The 15,161-nt window shown below is 48.7% G+C and overlaps 1 protein-coding gene across 1 annotated transcript in view; it reads right to left on the bottom strand.

The window, feature by feature from the left end:
- The window catches only part of stard9 (StAR-related lipid transfer (START) domain containing 9), a 59,468-nt gene that overhangs the window by 21,440 nt on the left and 22,867 nt on the right, over positions 1–15,161 (bottom strand). Inside the window, exons 4-21 of the mRNA XM_036954602.1 lie at positions 13,610–13,726; positions 13,334–13,366; positions 12,945–13,006; positions 12,698–12,810; positions 11,554–11,696; positions 11,366–11,433; positions 11,028–11,125; positions 10,183–10,404; positions 9,834–9,931; positions 9,499–9,576; positions 9,260–9,337; positions 8,938–9,117; positions 8,074–8,125; positions 7,357–7,482; positions 7,087–7,169; positions 6,933–6,994; positions 5,687–5,904; positions 80–575 (exon numbers count right to left, since the gene is read on the bottom strand). Of these exons, the coding sequence (XP_036810497.1) occupies positions 80–575; positions 5,687–5,904; positions 6,933–6,994; positions 7,087–7,169; positions 7,357–7,482; positions 8,074–8,125; positions 8,938–9,117; positions 9,260–9,337; positions 9,499–9,576; positions 9,834–9,931; positions 10,183–10,404; positions 11,028–11,125; positions 11,366–11,433; positions 11,554–11,696; positions 12,698–12,810; positions 12,945–13,006; positions 13,334–13,366; positions 13,610–13,726 (2,327 nt within the window). The remainder of the gene's footprint in view (positions 1–79; positions 576–5,686; positions 5,905–6,932; positions 6,995–7,086; positions 7,170–7,356; positions 7,483–8,073; positions 8,126–8,937; positions 9,118–9,259; positions 9,338–9,498; positions 9,577–9,833; positions 9,932–10,182; positions 10,405–11,027; positions 11,126–11,365; positions 11,434–11,553; positions 11,697–12,697; positions 12,811–12,944; positions 13,007–13,333; positions 13,367–13,609; positions 13,727–15,161) is intronic.

Below are 15,161 nucleotides of genomic sequence, written 5' to 3'. Positions count from 1 at the left end.
ACACCATGCCTGTGTAATTCCTTTATACTAGTCAAATATTGGCTTGAATATATATATTTGTGAGAGACTTCATACTGACCTGAAGATTGGGGTGTGTTGGGGGTACAATCGGGACAGAAGGTCCGATGAGAAAGAATGCCTGCGCAAGACAGGTTGAAGTCCTCTGGAACTTGAGGAGGACACTAGTTCAGGGGAAGCAGGGCTCTCTAGACCTGGTGGCAGGGCCTTCTCCAGCCGCTGCAGTTCCCTCTTAGCTTCTAGTAGATGGCGCTTGCGAGCGATCCTCTCCAGCTGGTAGTGAAGTCTTTTGCGTTGAAATCGGGTCTCGGCGCGCCGCAAGGCGTGATGTCGTAACAGCTCCTCCTGAACAACCTTCTTCCTGTTTAGAACAACTTTAGAGGGAGGGGCCACTGTTTGACCACACCCTTCCTCAGAACCTTCCGAACCTTCCGTTAGCAGGCTGTCTAGGATGGGAGCTGGAATAGGATCAGTCTGTACACCAAACTCCTGAGTTCCTTTTTCCTCTAACGTTATAGCTGCCAGACGCTGCTTCTCCTGCAGAATCCACTGCTGGACTATAGACAGGAAACAAATGACATGCATAAATTAAATAAGCACTATCTGCACATACAAACTTTAACAACATATTTTTCAGATCCGCTCCCTTACGTATTTTTTTTGGACAGTGAAGCTAAAACTTTTAATTTGGCTCTATTCTTTAGCATGTTTTTTTACCATATGTTTCATATGAGGCGACAGTACATAATGTCACCTTTTATTTAAGGTTATTTTCATACATATCTGTTTTACCATTTAGAAATGAAAGCACTTTATGTGTCTATTTCCCACATTTGAAGGTGTATTAAGTAGTTTGACAAATTCACTTACACAGGTATGTGTATTAAAGTAGTCAAAAATTGAGTATTCGGTACCAATATTCCTAACACAATGCCTACATCAAGCTTGTGACTCTACATGTCATGTACTGTCATGTTGTGTCTTGTTTCTGTCCTTTCCCTTCACCCTGTCTCCCTCTGCTGGTCGTTGTTAGGTTACCTTTTCTCCCCCTCTTTTCCCCAGCTGTGCCTTGTCTCCTCCTAACTACCTCGTCACCCCTTTTCCCACCTGTTCCCTTTTTCCCTCTGATTAGGTCTCTATATCTCTCTCTGTTCCTGCTCCTGTCCTTGTCGGATTCTTGTTTGTGTTGTTCATGCCTGAACCAGACTATCGTCATGTTTGCTGCAACCTTGTCCTGTCCTGTCGGAACCTGCCGGTCCATCTGAGCCTACGTTTTGTTTTGTTATTAAAGAAGCTCTGTTTACGTTAATTCGCTTTTGGGTCCTCATTCACGCACCGTAACAGAAGAATCCGACCATTAATTGGTCTAGTAATTCTATCCTCTCCTGGAACGTCTCTTGTCATGTGAAATGTTTAATGTCTGCTATCCCTCCTGTTTCCTCTGTCTCTTCTTCACAGGAGGAGCCTGGTGATTTGACAGGGGTGCCGGAGGAATATCACGATCTGCGCATGGTGTTCAGTCGGTCCAGGGCCACCTCTCTTCCTCCACACCGGTCGTATGATTGTAGTATTGATCTCCTTCCGGGAACCACTCCCCCCCGGGGTAGACTATACTCTCTGTCGGCTCCCGAACGTAAGGCTCTCGAAGATTATTTGTCTGTAGCTCTTGCCGCCGGTACCATAGTCCCCTCCTCCTCTCCCGCCGGAGCGGGGTTTTTTTTTGTTAAGAAGAAGGACGGGTCCCTGCGCCCCTGCATAGATTATCGAGGGCTGAATGACATAACAGTGAAGAATCGTTATCCGCTTCCTCTTATGTCTTCAGCCTTCGAGATCCTGCAGGGAGCCAGGTTTTTCACTAAGTTGGACCTTCGTAACGCTTACCATCTCGTGCGCATCAGGGAGGGGGACGAGTGGAAGACGGCGTTTAACACTCCGTTAGGGCACTTTGAATACCGGGTTCTTCCTTTCGGCCTCGCTAACGCTCCAGCTGTCTTTCAGGCATTAGTCAATGATGTCCTGAGAGACATGCTGAACATCTTTGTTTTCGTTTACCTTGACGATATCCTGATTTTTTTCACCGTCACTCCAGATTCATGTTCAGCACGTTCGACGTGTCCTCCAGCGCCTTTTAGAGAATTGTCTTTTTGTGAAGGCTGAGAAGTGCTCTTTTCATGCCTCCTCCGTCACATTTCTCGGTTCTGTTATTTCCGCTGAAGGCATTAAGATGGATCCCGCTAAGGTCCAAGCTGTCATTGATTGGCCCGTCCCTAAGTCACGCGTCGAGTTGCAGCGCTTTCTCGGCTTCGCGAACTTCTATCGTCGTTTCATCCGTAATTTCGGTCAGGTGGCAGCCCCTCTCACAGCCCTTACTTCTGTCAAGACGTGCTTTAAGTGGTCCGTTTCCGCCCAGGGAGCTTTTGATCTCCTCAAGAATCGTTTTACATCCGCACCTATCCTTGTTACACCTGACGTCTCTAGACAGTTCATTGTCGAGGTTGACGCGTCAGAGGTGGGCGTGGGAGCCATTCTTTCTCAGCGCTCCTTCTCTGACGACAAGGTCCATCCTTGCGCGTATTTTTCTCATCGCCTGTCGCCGTCGGAACGTAACTATGATGTGGGAAACCGCGAACTGCTCGCCATCCGCTTAGCCCTAGGCGAATGGCGACAGTGGTTGGAGGGGGCGACCGTTCCTTTTGTCGTTTGGACTGACCATAGGAACCTTGAGTACATCCGTTCTGCCAAACGACTTAATGCGCGTCAGGCGCGCTGGGCGCTGTTTTTCGCTCGTTTCGAGTTCGTGATTTCTTATCGTCCGGGCACTAAGAACACCAAGCCTGATGCTTTATCTCGTCTCTTCAGTTCTTCAGTAGCCTCCACTGACCCCGAGGGGATTCTCCCTGAGGGGCGTGTTGTCGGGTTGACTGTCTGGGGAATTGAGAGGCAGGTAAAGCAAGCACTCACTCAAACTCCGTCGCCGCGCGCTTGTCCCAGGAACCTTCTTTTCGTTCCCGTTCCTACTCGTCTGGCCGTTCTTCAGTGGGCTCACTCTGCCAAGTTAGCCGGCCACCCTGGCGTTCGGGGTACGCTTGCTTCCATTCGCCAGCGCTTTTGGTGGCCCACCCGGGAGCATGACACGCGTCGCTTCGTGGCTGCTTGTTCGGTCTGCGCGCAGACTAAGTCCGGTAACTCTCCTCCTGCCGGCCGTCTCAGGCCGCTTCCCATTCCCTCTCGACCGTGGTCTCACATCGCCTTAGATTTTGTCACCGGACTGCCTTCGTCAGCGGGGAAGACTGTTATTCTTACGGTTGTCGACAGGTTCTCTAAGGCGGCTCATTTTATTCCCCTTGCTAAGCTTCCTTCTGCTAAAGAGACGGCACAAATCATCATCGAGAATGTTTTCAGAATTCATGGCCTTCCGTCAGACGTAGTTTCGGACAGAGGTCCGCAATTCACGTCTCAATTTTGGAGGGAGTTTTGCCGTTTGATTGGGGCTTCCGTCAGTCTCTCTTCCGGCTTTCACCCCCAGTCTAACGGTCAAGCAGAACGGGCCAATCAGACTATTGGTCGCATCTTACGCAGTCTTTCTTTTCGCAACCCTGCGTCTTGGTCAGAACAGCTCCCCTGGGCAGAATACGCCCACAACTCGCTTCCTTCGTCTGCGACCGGGCTATCTCCTTTTCAGAGTAGCCTCGGGTACCAGCCTCCGCTGTTCTCATCTCAGTTCGCCGAGTCCAGCGTCCCCTCCGCTCAGGCTTTTGTCCAACGTTGCGAGCGCACCTGGAAGAGGGTCAGGTCTGCACTTTGCCGTTATAGGGCGCAGACTGTGAGGGCTGCTAATAAGCGTAGAACTAAGAGTCCTAGATATTGTCGCGGTCAGAGAGTTTGGCTCTCCACTCAGAACCTTCCCCTTAAGACCACTTCTCGCAAGTTGACCCCGCGGTTCATTGGTCCGTTCCGTATTTCTCAGGTCATTAATCCTGTCGCAGTTCGACTTCTTCTTCCGCGATACCTTCGTCGCGTCCACCCGGTCTTCCATGTCTCCTGTATCAAGCCCGTTCTTCGCGCCCCCGCTCGTCTTCCCCCCCCCCCCCCCCCATCCTTGTCGAGGGCGCACCCATCTACAGGGTCCGTAGGATTTTGGACATGCGTCCTCGGGGCCGTGGTCATCAGTACCTAGTAGATTGGGAGGGGTACGGTCCTGAGGAGAGGAGTTGGGTTCCCTCTCGGGACGTGCTGGACCGGGCGCTGATCGATGATTTCCTCCGTTGCCGCCAGGTTTCCTCCTCGAGTGCGCCAGGAGGCGCTCGGTGAGTGGGGGGGTACTGTCATGTACTGTCATGTTGTGTCTTGTTTCTGTCCTTTCCCTTCACCCTGTCTCCCTCTGCTGGTCGTTGTTAGGTTACCTTTTCTCCCCCTCTTTTCCCCAGCTGTGCCTTGTCTCCTCCTAACTACCTCGTCACCCCTTTTCCCACCTGTTCCCTTTTTCCCTCTGATTAGGTCTCTATATCTCTCTCTGTTCCTGCTCCTGTCCTTGTCGGATTCTTGTTTGTGTTGTTCATGCCTGAACCAGACTATCGTCATGTTTGCTGCAACCTTGTCCTGTCCTGTCGGAACCTGCCGGTCCATCTGAGCCTACGTTTTGTTTTGTTATTAAAGAAGCTCTGTTTACGTTAATTCGCTTTTGGGTCCTCATTCACGCACCGTAACACTACAAAGATGTTGGATGCATTTGCAGTTTGTCTTTGCTGTGTTTCACATTATGTTGTGCCCAATATACATCACTGGTAAATAATCTATTGTGTCATTTTAGAGTCACTTTCACTGTAAATAAGAATAGAAGATGTTTCTAAACACTTCTACATTCATGTGAATGCTAGCATGATTATGGATAATCATGAATGAATCATGAATAATGAGGAGTGAGAAAGTTAGAGGCGTAAATATCCTACCCCCAAGACATGCTAACCTCTCACCATACCCCCCCCCAAAATGCTAATATTGGTTATGATATTTAAAAGCCTCTAACTTTCTCACTGTTCATTATTCACAATTCATTCATTATTATCCGCAATCATGGTAGCATCCACATTAACGTAGAAGTATTGTGAAATTAAAACATTTGATCTTCAAATATGAATCATTTAGGAAAGGGGGATACCTAGTCAGTGGCACAACTGAATGCATTCAACCAAAATGTGTCTCCCGCATTTAACCCAACCCCCCCTGAATCAGAGAGGTGCGGCGGGCTGCCTTAATCGACGTCATCGGCGCCCTGGGAGCAGTTGTTGTTGTGGGTTAACTGCCTTACTCAAGGGCAGAACGACGCATTTTTCCACCTTTTCCGTCTCGGGAATCCGAACCAGCGACGTTTCGGTTACAGGCCGAACGCTCTTAACGCTATGCTACCCCCAGCATCCAAAATGCTGGAGTGTAGAGTCAAATTAAAAGTCCTAGCTTCACTGTCCAACTAAATACAGAGGGGAGTGTATAATGTTCTGTGACAAAAATGCAAAACATGTTATCTATTTCTCTTTACATCTCTAATGTATCAAAACATGTCTCTACTGAGAGACAGGTCAAATCCACATTCAAGCTATTCTCTCAAAGTATTCTGTACGTTATGTATTGTACTGAGTACCGTGTGACTCGATGAAGGTGTGCTACTCACTGTCAATGTGTTGTTGTCTCAGACGGGCCTGTTCGCTCTCCAGGTCTCTCTCAGCCCGTCTCTGTTCAGTCTGGATCTCCTGGCGTAAACACTCCACGTACCCCCTTCGCTCCTCCACGTACTTCACCTGGACCTCTACACACTGCGGCTTGCTGGCTGGATCCTCTCCTTCAGCCACACAGTACCCGGTCTGTCCCAGGACCACCTCTCCTCCAAGCCTGTTCACATAGACATAAATACAAATGAGTGAGAAGTAGGGCCAGAACACAGACGTCACCAAATACCAAATAAAAGCAGAATTCATTCCAATGGAATAGAGATAGTTGAAAACAAATCTTCATCGAGCCTACACATTTTCAGTAATCTGTTCAAAGACGTTCTACGACAATTTTACCTCAGCGCAGTAAAGCTTTCGTTAAGGACAGAGATCCCTAAAACACTGAGACCTCTGGCTCCTTGCCTAAGCAGAGTTTTAATGAGAGCTAATGTTAGAGTTTAATGCAGCGTCTCTCCTGTAACCAAGCAACGGCCCAGCCGTGTCTGTAAACAACAAACTATGATTCCACCAAGACACTGATAAAAAAAAAATGAGAACACCTTCCCCATGCTGGCCCATGTTGACTCCAATGCTTCCCACAGTTGTGTTAATTGGACCATTCTTGATACATACAGGAAACTGTTGAGCGTGAAAAACCCAGCAGCGGTGGAGTTCTTGACTCAACCCGGTGCGCCTGGCACCTACTGTACTACCATACCCCGTTCAAAGGCACTTCAATCTTTTGTCTTGCCCATTCACCCTCTGAATGGCACGAATACACAATCCACGTCTCAATTGTCTCAATGCTTAAAAATACTTATTTCACCTGTCTCCCCCCCCCCCCCCCCCCCCCCTTCATCTACACTGATCGAAAAGGATTTAACATGTGACATCAATAAGGGATCATAGCTTTCACCTAAATTCACCTGGTCAGTCTGTGTCACGTCTATGTACATTGTAAGCACTCGCTCTCTGTCGTTCTGTACACAGAAACATGCATGAAGCATTACTAGCCATTAATCCTTTGTACCAGTGGTAGGTTGTACTACATAAAATACATAGAAAATATGTATTCCATGAGTCTACTATGAGAGCTCAGCAGAATCCTTTCAGCACATGGTGTAGTGTAGTTCAGAGATGCTCCTGGCCTGTGCTTGTCAGTGGGTGCTGGTTAGTTTAGATTGAGTGTGTGTGTGTGTATTCGTTTACCTGGGGTCCGAGGTTAAGGATCGAAGGTCACTGTAGCTGCAGTTCAGTGCACCCTCACTGGCCTGTCAAGAAGAGGATGTCGTTAGGTATCATCATCCCCACCACCATCACTATCGTCATCATCATCATCATATTTATGCTCAGGAGTACCCACCCGTCTGCGTTCCCTCAGGACTGCAGCCTCTGCTGGGTGGTTGAACCGGAACTTGTGAACACCTCCAATCGTGATCACTGACCCTGAAGACAGAGAGATATATACCAAAAAATGTTACACAGTTGTTGGGCCTCCAAGTGCTACTCTACACGCTCCTAGCTGCACAGCTTACTCTGGCACTGTTGTTACTGTAAACTGAAGTGTAACAAGACAGACACTCTTTGACAAGGGATTCAGAAGAGAGTGTTTGAGAACTAGGTGAGGGCCTACCTTGGGCCAGTCTGCAGGGCTCTGTCACCTCCCTGTCGTTGACCATGCAGACACTCCCTGGCAGCGGCCTCAGGGTGACCACCCCAGACTGGTTTTCTATCTCACAGGTGGCGCCGCCCTGGAGGACTGGAGGGGAAAGACATACACTAAGGAACTCCAAAAATCAAACACATTTGAAGTTGCAAATGCTTCTCCAAAAGACATGTACTGCATGCACGAGATCTATCTAATACTCACGTAGGATATATCAATATGACAGATAATAAACAGAGAACATAGGAGATATCAATATGACAGAGAACATAGGAGATATCAATATGACAGAGAACATAGGAGATATCAATATGACAGATAATAAACAGAGAACATAGGAGATATCAATATGACAGATAATAAACAGAGAACATAGGAGATATCAATATGACAGAGAACATAGGAGATATCAATATGACAGATAATAAACAGAGAACATAGGAAATATCAATATGACAGATAATAAACAGAGAACATAGGAAATATCAAGATGACAGATAATAAACAGAGAACATAGGAGATATCAATATGACAGAGAACATAGGAGATATCAATATGAAAGATAATAAACAGAGAACATAGGAGATATCAATATGAAAGATAATAAACAGAGAACATAGGATATATCAATATGACAGATAATAAACCGAGAACATAGGAGACATCAATATGACATCAGCCTACCTATTTGTGGTTCAACCAGTTTGTCCTGAGGTCCAATCGTGGTCACCCCCTCCTACAACAGAGGGTAGTGAAGAGTTCAGGATGACAGAGGGTTTAAACAGTGGATGGGAGAAAAAAAACATGTCAACAAACGCACGGTTGGGTGTGCCTAAAACAAACATTTCATAACAGAACATTGCCACATGACGTTCTACTACACTAAGCATGACTCTCACAGGCCTCAGAGCCCTACACTTAGGCTTGCTTTCAGGAAAACAAGTATTTGTTTACCAAATGCTATCTTGTGGGATAAAAAGGCTAGCTTATGTAACTACAGCCCCACTACAGGAGCAGTATGGATTCCAAGGTGGTTTCTGCTCTTTAAATACAGGAAGTGGCATAATCATCGGCCCTAAAGCCATTCTAGTCGTTGTCAGAATCAGGATAGGCGTAGGTCCACAGAGCCCGTGCCTCACAACGGGGGGAGAAAAGGAGAGGGGACAGAGTGAAAACGCACCTCGTCTTAACATCGAGCAGTACAAAGAGAGAGAAGGAAGAACAGGGAGGGAGAATCTAGTAGACAAAAAAAAAGAGAAACATTTCAGTCATAGAAAGAAGCAAAAGAAGAAGTGTAGTGCAGAGAAACATGTAGAATGTGAGTTCCGTGGATGTGTGTCTGTGTCTGTGCGTGTGTGTGTCTGTGTCTGTGCGTGTCTGTGCTCGCGCGCGTGTGTGCCAGCGTCCATGCGTATGCACGCTCGTACCGTGAGCTGATAGAAGCTGACTCCGGTGCTGAGTATGTTCCGGTCCAGGGAAATAGGGTGTGGTACCAGGGCGTGGATGAGGATATGTGTATTAGTATCCGAAGGTGTGTATTATATATACCCTGAGGTGATAGAAGGTGACCCCGGTGCTGAGTACATCCCGGTCCAGTGTAATAAGGTGTGGTAACAGGGAGTGTATGAGAAAACCAGCCCGGTCTCTGTTGATATCCACACTGTACTGTTCCAACAGCTCCTTCTTGTCCCGCCAGCTCTCTGACCAGTCCTTCGTCAGCTGATCCACCTGGAGGAGGGAAGATTAGGGTCAGGCAGAGTGGAGAGGAGTCAGGAGCATAGATTGTGTAAAGAAGACAAGACGTGGTAATATTTACTAAAAGTGACGGTACACAGTTCTAGCGGGAAGTCTGATAGATGAGCCTCTCTACCTTTAGTTCGTTCTGTAACACCATGTCGGACAGACTGCCGTCTCGCTCGTCGCTCAGAGAAGGGCTGGGATTCCGCTGCTGTGAAGGAATTACCACAGACATTTTGGTCAACGTCACAAGACAAAGGCAGTAATAACCTAGAATTGAAATGACTTCAAATCGTTTTTTCCCCCCAATAACACTGCTGGTGCATGCGATTATAAATCCTAGTGAAAACCCCGATCCCGTGGAACCAGTACCATCTCGAAGCTGAGCAGCATGCTCTTCAGCCTGTCAATCTCCTCACGTAGCTCTCTGATCAACCTCACACTGGCATCCTGTCGGGAGGCAAGACAAGATCCTTTACGATATTCAGACACTAGCACAACCAAACACTCAGAGGCAATGGAAAGGACGCAAAAGCAAACTCTACCACTAATATTGTAGCCCCAACCGGTACACAACCCCAGGTCCCTACAACTGTCAGTCCGACACCTCTATCGTTACGTCGAGAGGTCATAACCTCTTGACAAGGCTCACTAGGTGGTGGACGAAAGGTCGCAGCAACATACAACAGAACGCTCAGAACACTCGCCTCGTTGACGCGTGGCTTGTTGACGATGTTCCTGGCGTGAGCAGCATAGCGCAGGGTGCTGAGAGTCTCGTTGTAGCTTCTGCAGGACGGGGACACGGCTGCAAGACAGAGGCAGGGGGGTCAGATACATAGTTGGGATAATAACGCTACAGTACCCTCATTCCAACCACTGACTGGACTCATTCAGCGACAACGGTCTTTCTTCAGTGCTGTCGTCTAGACAAACGATTGCCCATCGTACATTGCCAAATGACTAAATCATAAGTGCACCAAGAGAAAACGTGATCACTATTCCCACTCCCACTAGTTGACGCAAATGTGCAACGCAATGCCAATATTCCTCACTCACTGGCGATCATGATGGTCTTGGAGTTTCCTCCCAGGCTGTCTTTGAGGAGCCATGTGAGGACAGAGTCCCTGTAGGGGATGAAGCAGTGTCTTCTCCCTCCTCCTCCTCCCCCTCCTCCCCCAGACAGAGAGCTGGTCTGGCTGCCCACAGTGCTGCCTGCATCGCCCTCACTGGCCACGCTGTTGATGCTCTGACAACTACTGGACATCTGGGAGTTCTGGGCTGGAAAGGGACCGACGTAGTTCAGGATTGATGTTTTATTGGAGATAGCCGTACACAGGGGAGACAAGGGGAGAGTTAGGTTACAGAGACAGAGAAAGGGAAAGAGACGGGGACAGGACAGAGACAGGGACAGGACAGAGACAGGGACAGGACAGAGACAGAGAAAGGGAAAGAGACAGGGACAGGACAGCGACAGGACAGAGACAGGACAGAGACAGGGACAGGACAGAGACAGGACAGAGACAGATAAAGGGAAAGAGACAGGACAGAGACAGAGACAGGACAGAGACAGGTGCAAAAGATAGGGACAATGAGAGGAAAGGACAAGAGACAAGGACAGGGAGAGATACAGGGACAGGGGGGGAGGATTGGGTTAGGGGTAGGGTAGTCTCACTTGGCTAGTCTTACAGAACAGAAGATAAGTAGGGCACTGGGTCAGTTACGTGAGGCACAGTGCTGTACGGAGAGCACATCTACAAATATCAGCCTGTACGAATGAAAGATGTGCATGTATGTACAGCATGATCTGTGTACTGAAAGCTAAGTGGATTCTGACAAGGAGATGGTAGAACACAGATAGGAAGACAGTACTTCCCAATAAAAAAGTCCCGTTTAATATTTACCCAGAGCAGAGATGACGATACCCAGGGTCACCAGAGATTTGTTGATGTTGGATCCCTCAGTGAGTCGGTCTCTGCAGTAGTGGGGGTCTGCTCTCTCGCTGTCAGGCAGAGCAACAACAACACACTGGAACATCGCAAATTCTAGAGAAACGCAACGCTGGAAATGGTACCATAGCAAAAAGCTACTGTGTGATAAAAAGAGACTGCCGGGTCAGTGAACCCACAGTCATGGCAGAAGAGATCCACTAGGAGGCAGCTTGCTCATGGATACTGAGACCTGTATCTGGGATGATTAGGCATCTGGGAACACGCAGGGCTAACCTCTTCAACAAACTCACCTGCCAGCCAGGTCTACCAGGTGGATCTTGCTGACGATCTCTGAGGGAAGGTTATTCTCCAGAATAGCCTGCATGGGGACGAATAAACAGACTGGAATAACTACTGTGACTGATGGATCGGCAGGGTCGTGACCTGGGCGAGTGAATCCAAGTGCTGGGATTGGATTGACGCCGGGTTGGGACCTCACCTGGGTGTACTGGATGGTGAAGATGGCATGGGATCTGCTGCTGGCATCGTGGATGTGTGTTGCCGCGGTGATGCGGTTGGCGATGCCCTCCTCCAATAGCTCCACCGCCTGCTTGTAGTCAGACACTACGTGCTGGGACAGGTCTGTGGAGAGGAGAGGAGAGGAGAGGAGAGGAGAGGAGAGGAGAGGAGAGGAGAGGAGAGGAGAGGAGAGGAGAGGAGAGGGACAGACAGAGACAGACAGACAGAAAGCAGTTATCAATACCACCTAAAAATATGCAGAATCATATCAAACAGAATAATAACGTTTAATTGAACAACATTGTCTGAGTTGGCAGTGATGTGCGATTAGGAAGTGTTGAGGAACTAAGTTACTACAATGTGGTTCAGCTGAATCACGTCTGGTGTCTCGCACAGCCACAAAAACCCTCCAATCGCTTTTAACTTCCCAAGTGATGATGTAACATCATCCTTTTTCTGCAGTAAACTTAGAAGTCAATGGTGAGGAAAACTATTTTTGCACATTTCTTAGACCAAGAGACTTAATGGTGGTAAGGGGTTGGGGGAACCAGATAGAGAAAGAGAGAGGAGACTCTGGAGAACCAAACATTATAATCTGGTCTGTGTGTAGAGTACAGCAATGTGCTTCATGCTGCCACCAGGAAGTGACATCCCTTCCTGTGATGCTCGGGGAGTTTTCCTGATACAGACAATGAGTGGATGTTGGGCTTGAGGGAATAGAGGGAAGAGGGGGAGACGGAGAGAGGGAGAGAGAGAAAGAGAAGTGATGAAAGAAAAAAGAGAGAGAGTGAGAGAGTAAGAAAGAGAGAGAGAGGCAGAGAGAACGAGAGAGGCAAAGGGAGAGAGAGAGCGAGGGAGGGAGAGGGAGAAAAAGAGAGAGCAAAGTGCAGAGCCTGGGTTCAAGCCGAGATTGCAACTGAACTCTAAAATAAGCATGCAAACCCTTTATCTTTACACTGCTCACCACAGCTACACAACATATCCACTGAGTTGGTGAGTGAATCCTATCCCGCACATACGCATTCCACCCCACACATTGGATCGGTGTAAATTTGGACTTAATGGGTATTGTATCTACCAACCACTACGGCTTCATGTAGTAGACACTTGTTCGGTCCCCTCACCTTGTACGTAGGGTCCCTTCTCAGGGTGCTCCCTAACCCGTAGGGAGTCTGTCTTCTTCCGCTCTCTGCCTCGCAGCAGGTCACGGACACGCTCATTATAGACCTCCAGAAAGCTGCAGGTGAAGGAGAGTAAAATGCACCGTCACAAGGAACTGGCACGACACCTAGATACCAATGTGCGCTCACTGAGAGCTGGAGTCAGGCGATCACTCAAGGAGAAATAGGCAAACACACAGCCCCCTCGTACCTGATCTCAACCCTGCTGGAGTTTTGTCCTTCGGGGAAGGTGGCGTCAGATCTGAACAGGCCCTGGAGAGAAAAGATAAACAACCAAATCAATCTGGCGCTGAGTCGTCTTGTGTGATCCACAGAGCAGAAATAGTACAGCGCTCCTGTGAATAACTTGAATGAACAACTTATTACTGCCGAATGAGGATTTCGGGTATGAGCCCTGGTTCAGCGTGCATAGGAGCGTGCATAGGAGCGTGCATAGGAGCGTGCATAGGAGCATGCATAGGAGGCAACGTCACGACAACTATACCGGTCCTGGAGATACCAGACAGGTGGAACAGGTCAATAAGCCAGAACACTACCTCACGAGACCCTCTAGACTGAATTATGGGACCGATTCCTTACCTGACAAATCCTGGGGGTCAGGCCCATGGAGTCCTGAGAGGAGAAGAGGAGGAGGAGGAGAGCGCGAGGGAGGAAAAGAGAAGAGTCATTCACTTTATTGGCACTGTGCCTCCAAATCAAATCAAATCACTGTGCCTCCTTTCAACACACAGCAGAGAACGCCAAACGGGGGTGTTCCAGATTATATGAGAGGTAACACTGTCCTGACAACACTTTATAAGTGCCGTCGTAATGCATTATACCTGCATAAAGTCAAGCGTTATAACCCTTCCTCACCTGCGTGCCCATCATGGTGTAGGTCTTGCCGGTGCCAGTCTGCCCGTAGGCAAACAGACAGACGTTGTAGCCCTCTGACGCCCCGGCCAGCACCGACACTCCCAGGTCCTGGAACACCTACAGGAGAGCACACAAACACACAACCAGTATGAAGAAAAGACGACATGGTGTCGGGCGACAAGAAGACTACGGACAAGCAGTGTTTTCTTAAATTCTACGCGTAAAGGTCGACAGTTAAAGGGCAGAGGCGTGGGCGAGAGCAGCTGGCGCCCTCGGTGTGATACATGGTGTGCTTCTATGGCTGTATTCAGAATAAGTTCAGCCAGACACAACGCTGAGGAACCCAGCCGGTGGCCTCGGTTGTTGCTTCCCTGCAGAGGTGTTCGGGTAAGAAGCAGAGCCAGGGAAGTGCTAAGGAGAACAGAGTCAGGAGGTCAGCTAATACTGAGAGCAAACACTCTGCTAGAGCTAGGAGGAGGGCCGGGAGGCTGGGTGGCAGGGCGGGAAGGTGGGGGAGTTGAAAGCGAGTCGCCGAGCAGGCAAATAAACCTCTCGAAAGGAGCGTAAGAGCGCAGTGTCCCTGAGGAGGTCCCATACCTATAGCCACATAGCCAGTATGGGCACATTGCTTCCCTTCCACCCCTCGGCCAGGGAGAGATCAGAGAGAGGGGGTTGAAGGAGTACCCGCTGCCCAGGCCTGAGGACATGCTTGACCCCCAGCAGCCCAGCCAGCAGGCCCAGACCCAGGTAAACACACCAGCAGCAGCAGGAAGTTGATCCAGAGCCAGACCCTAGACACAGCACATTCTCCTTCATAACCACAACACAGAGGATCCGTGAGGGGGGCCCAGACCCACTGAGAGTTTAGGGAACATTGAGACGGCATGAGGGGAGGAGTTCTCCCACACTGCTCCCCCAGCACAAACAATCACACAGGTTTCAACACAGATCCACTCCTCCCTTAGAAGCTCTCAGCCAACAGAACTGGAGCTATACGTTACTGGAGCTATACGTTACTGGAGCTATACGTTACTGGAGCTATACGTTATTGGAGCTATACGTTATTGAAGCTACACGTTACTGGAGCGATACCTTACTGGAGCTATACGTTACTGGAGCTATACGTTACTGGAGCTATACTTTACACAAACCCAGATCAATCAACAGCATCACTACTGCAATGCATCCTGTCTCTCCTAACAGCTAGCAGCAGGCCAACACACGTGAGATTTGAGGTTTGGTTACGCGATCACTGCCTTGTGTCTTATCTAATGGTTATTTCCCCACATGCCAACACAGAAACAACCAAACAAGCACACACACACACAAAGTATCTCAGACGAAAATCAACAGCATCAATGCATCATGTCTCTCCTAACAGCTAGCAGCAGGCCAACACACGTGATATTTGAGGTTTGGTTACGCGATCACTACCAGTAGCCTTGTGTCTTATCTAATGGTTATTTCCCCACATGCCAACACAGAAACAGTCAAATAACTACAGCACCCAGTAACCCAATAAAGACGTGTACATGTCTACGTGCCAACAGGC

This window comes from Oncorhynchus mykiss, chromosome 19 (assembly GCF_013265735.2).
Source record: "Oncorhynchus mykiss isolate Arlee chromosome 19, USDA_OmykA_1.1, whole genome shotgun sequence".
NCBI classification, from domain to species: domain Eukaryota; kingdom Metazoa; phylum Chordata; class Actinopteri; order Salmoniformes; family Salmonidae; genus Oncorhynchus; species Oncorhynchus mykiss.
This window is presented reverse-complemented; position numbering and strand designations above follow the sequence as displayed.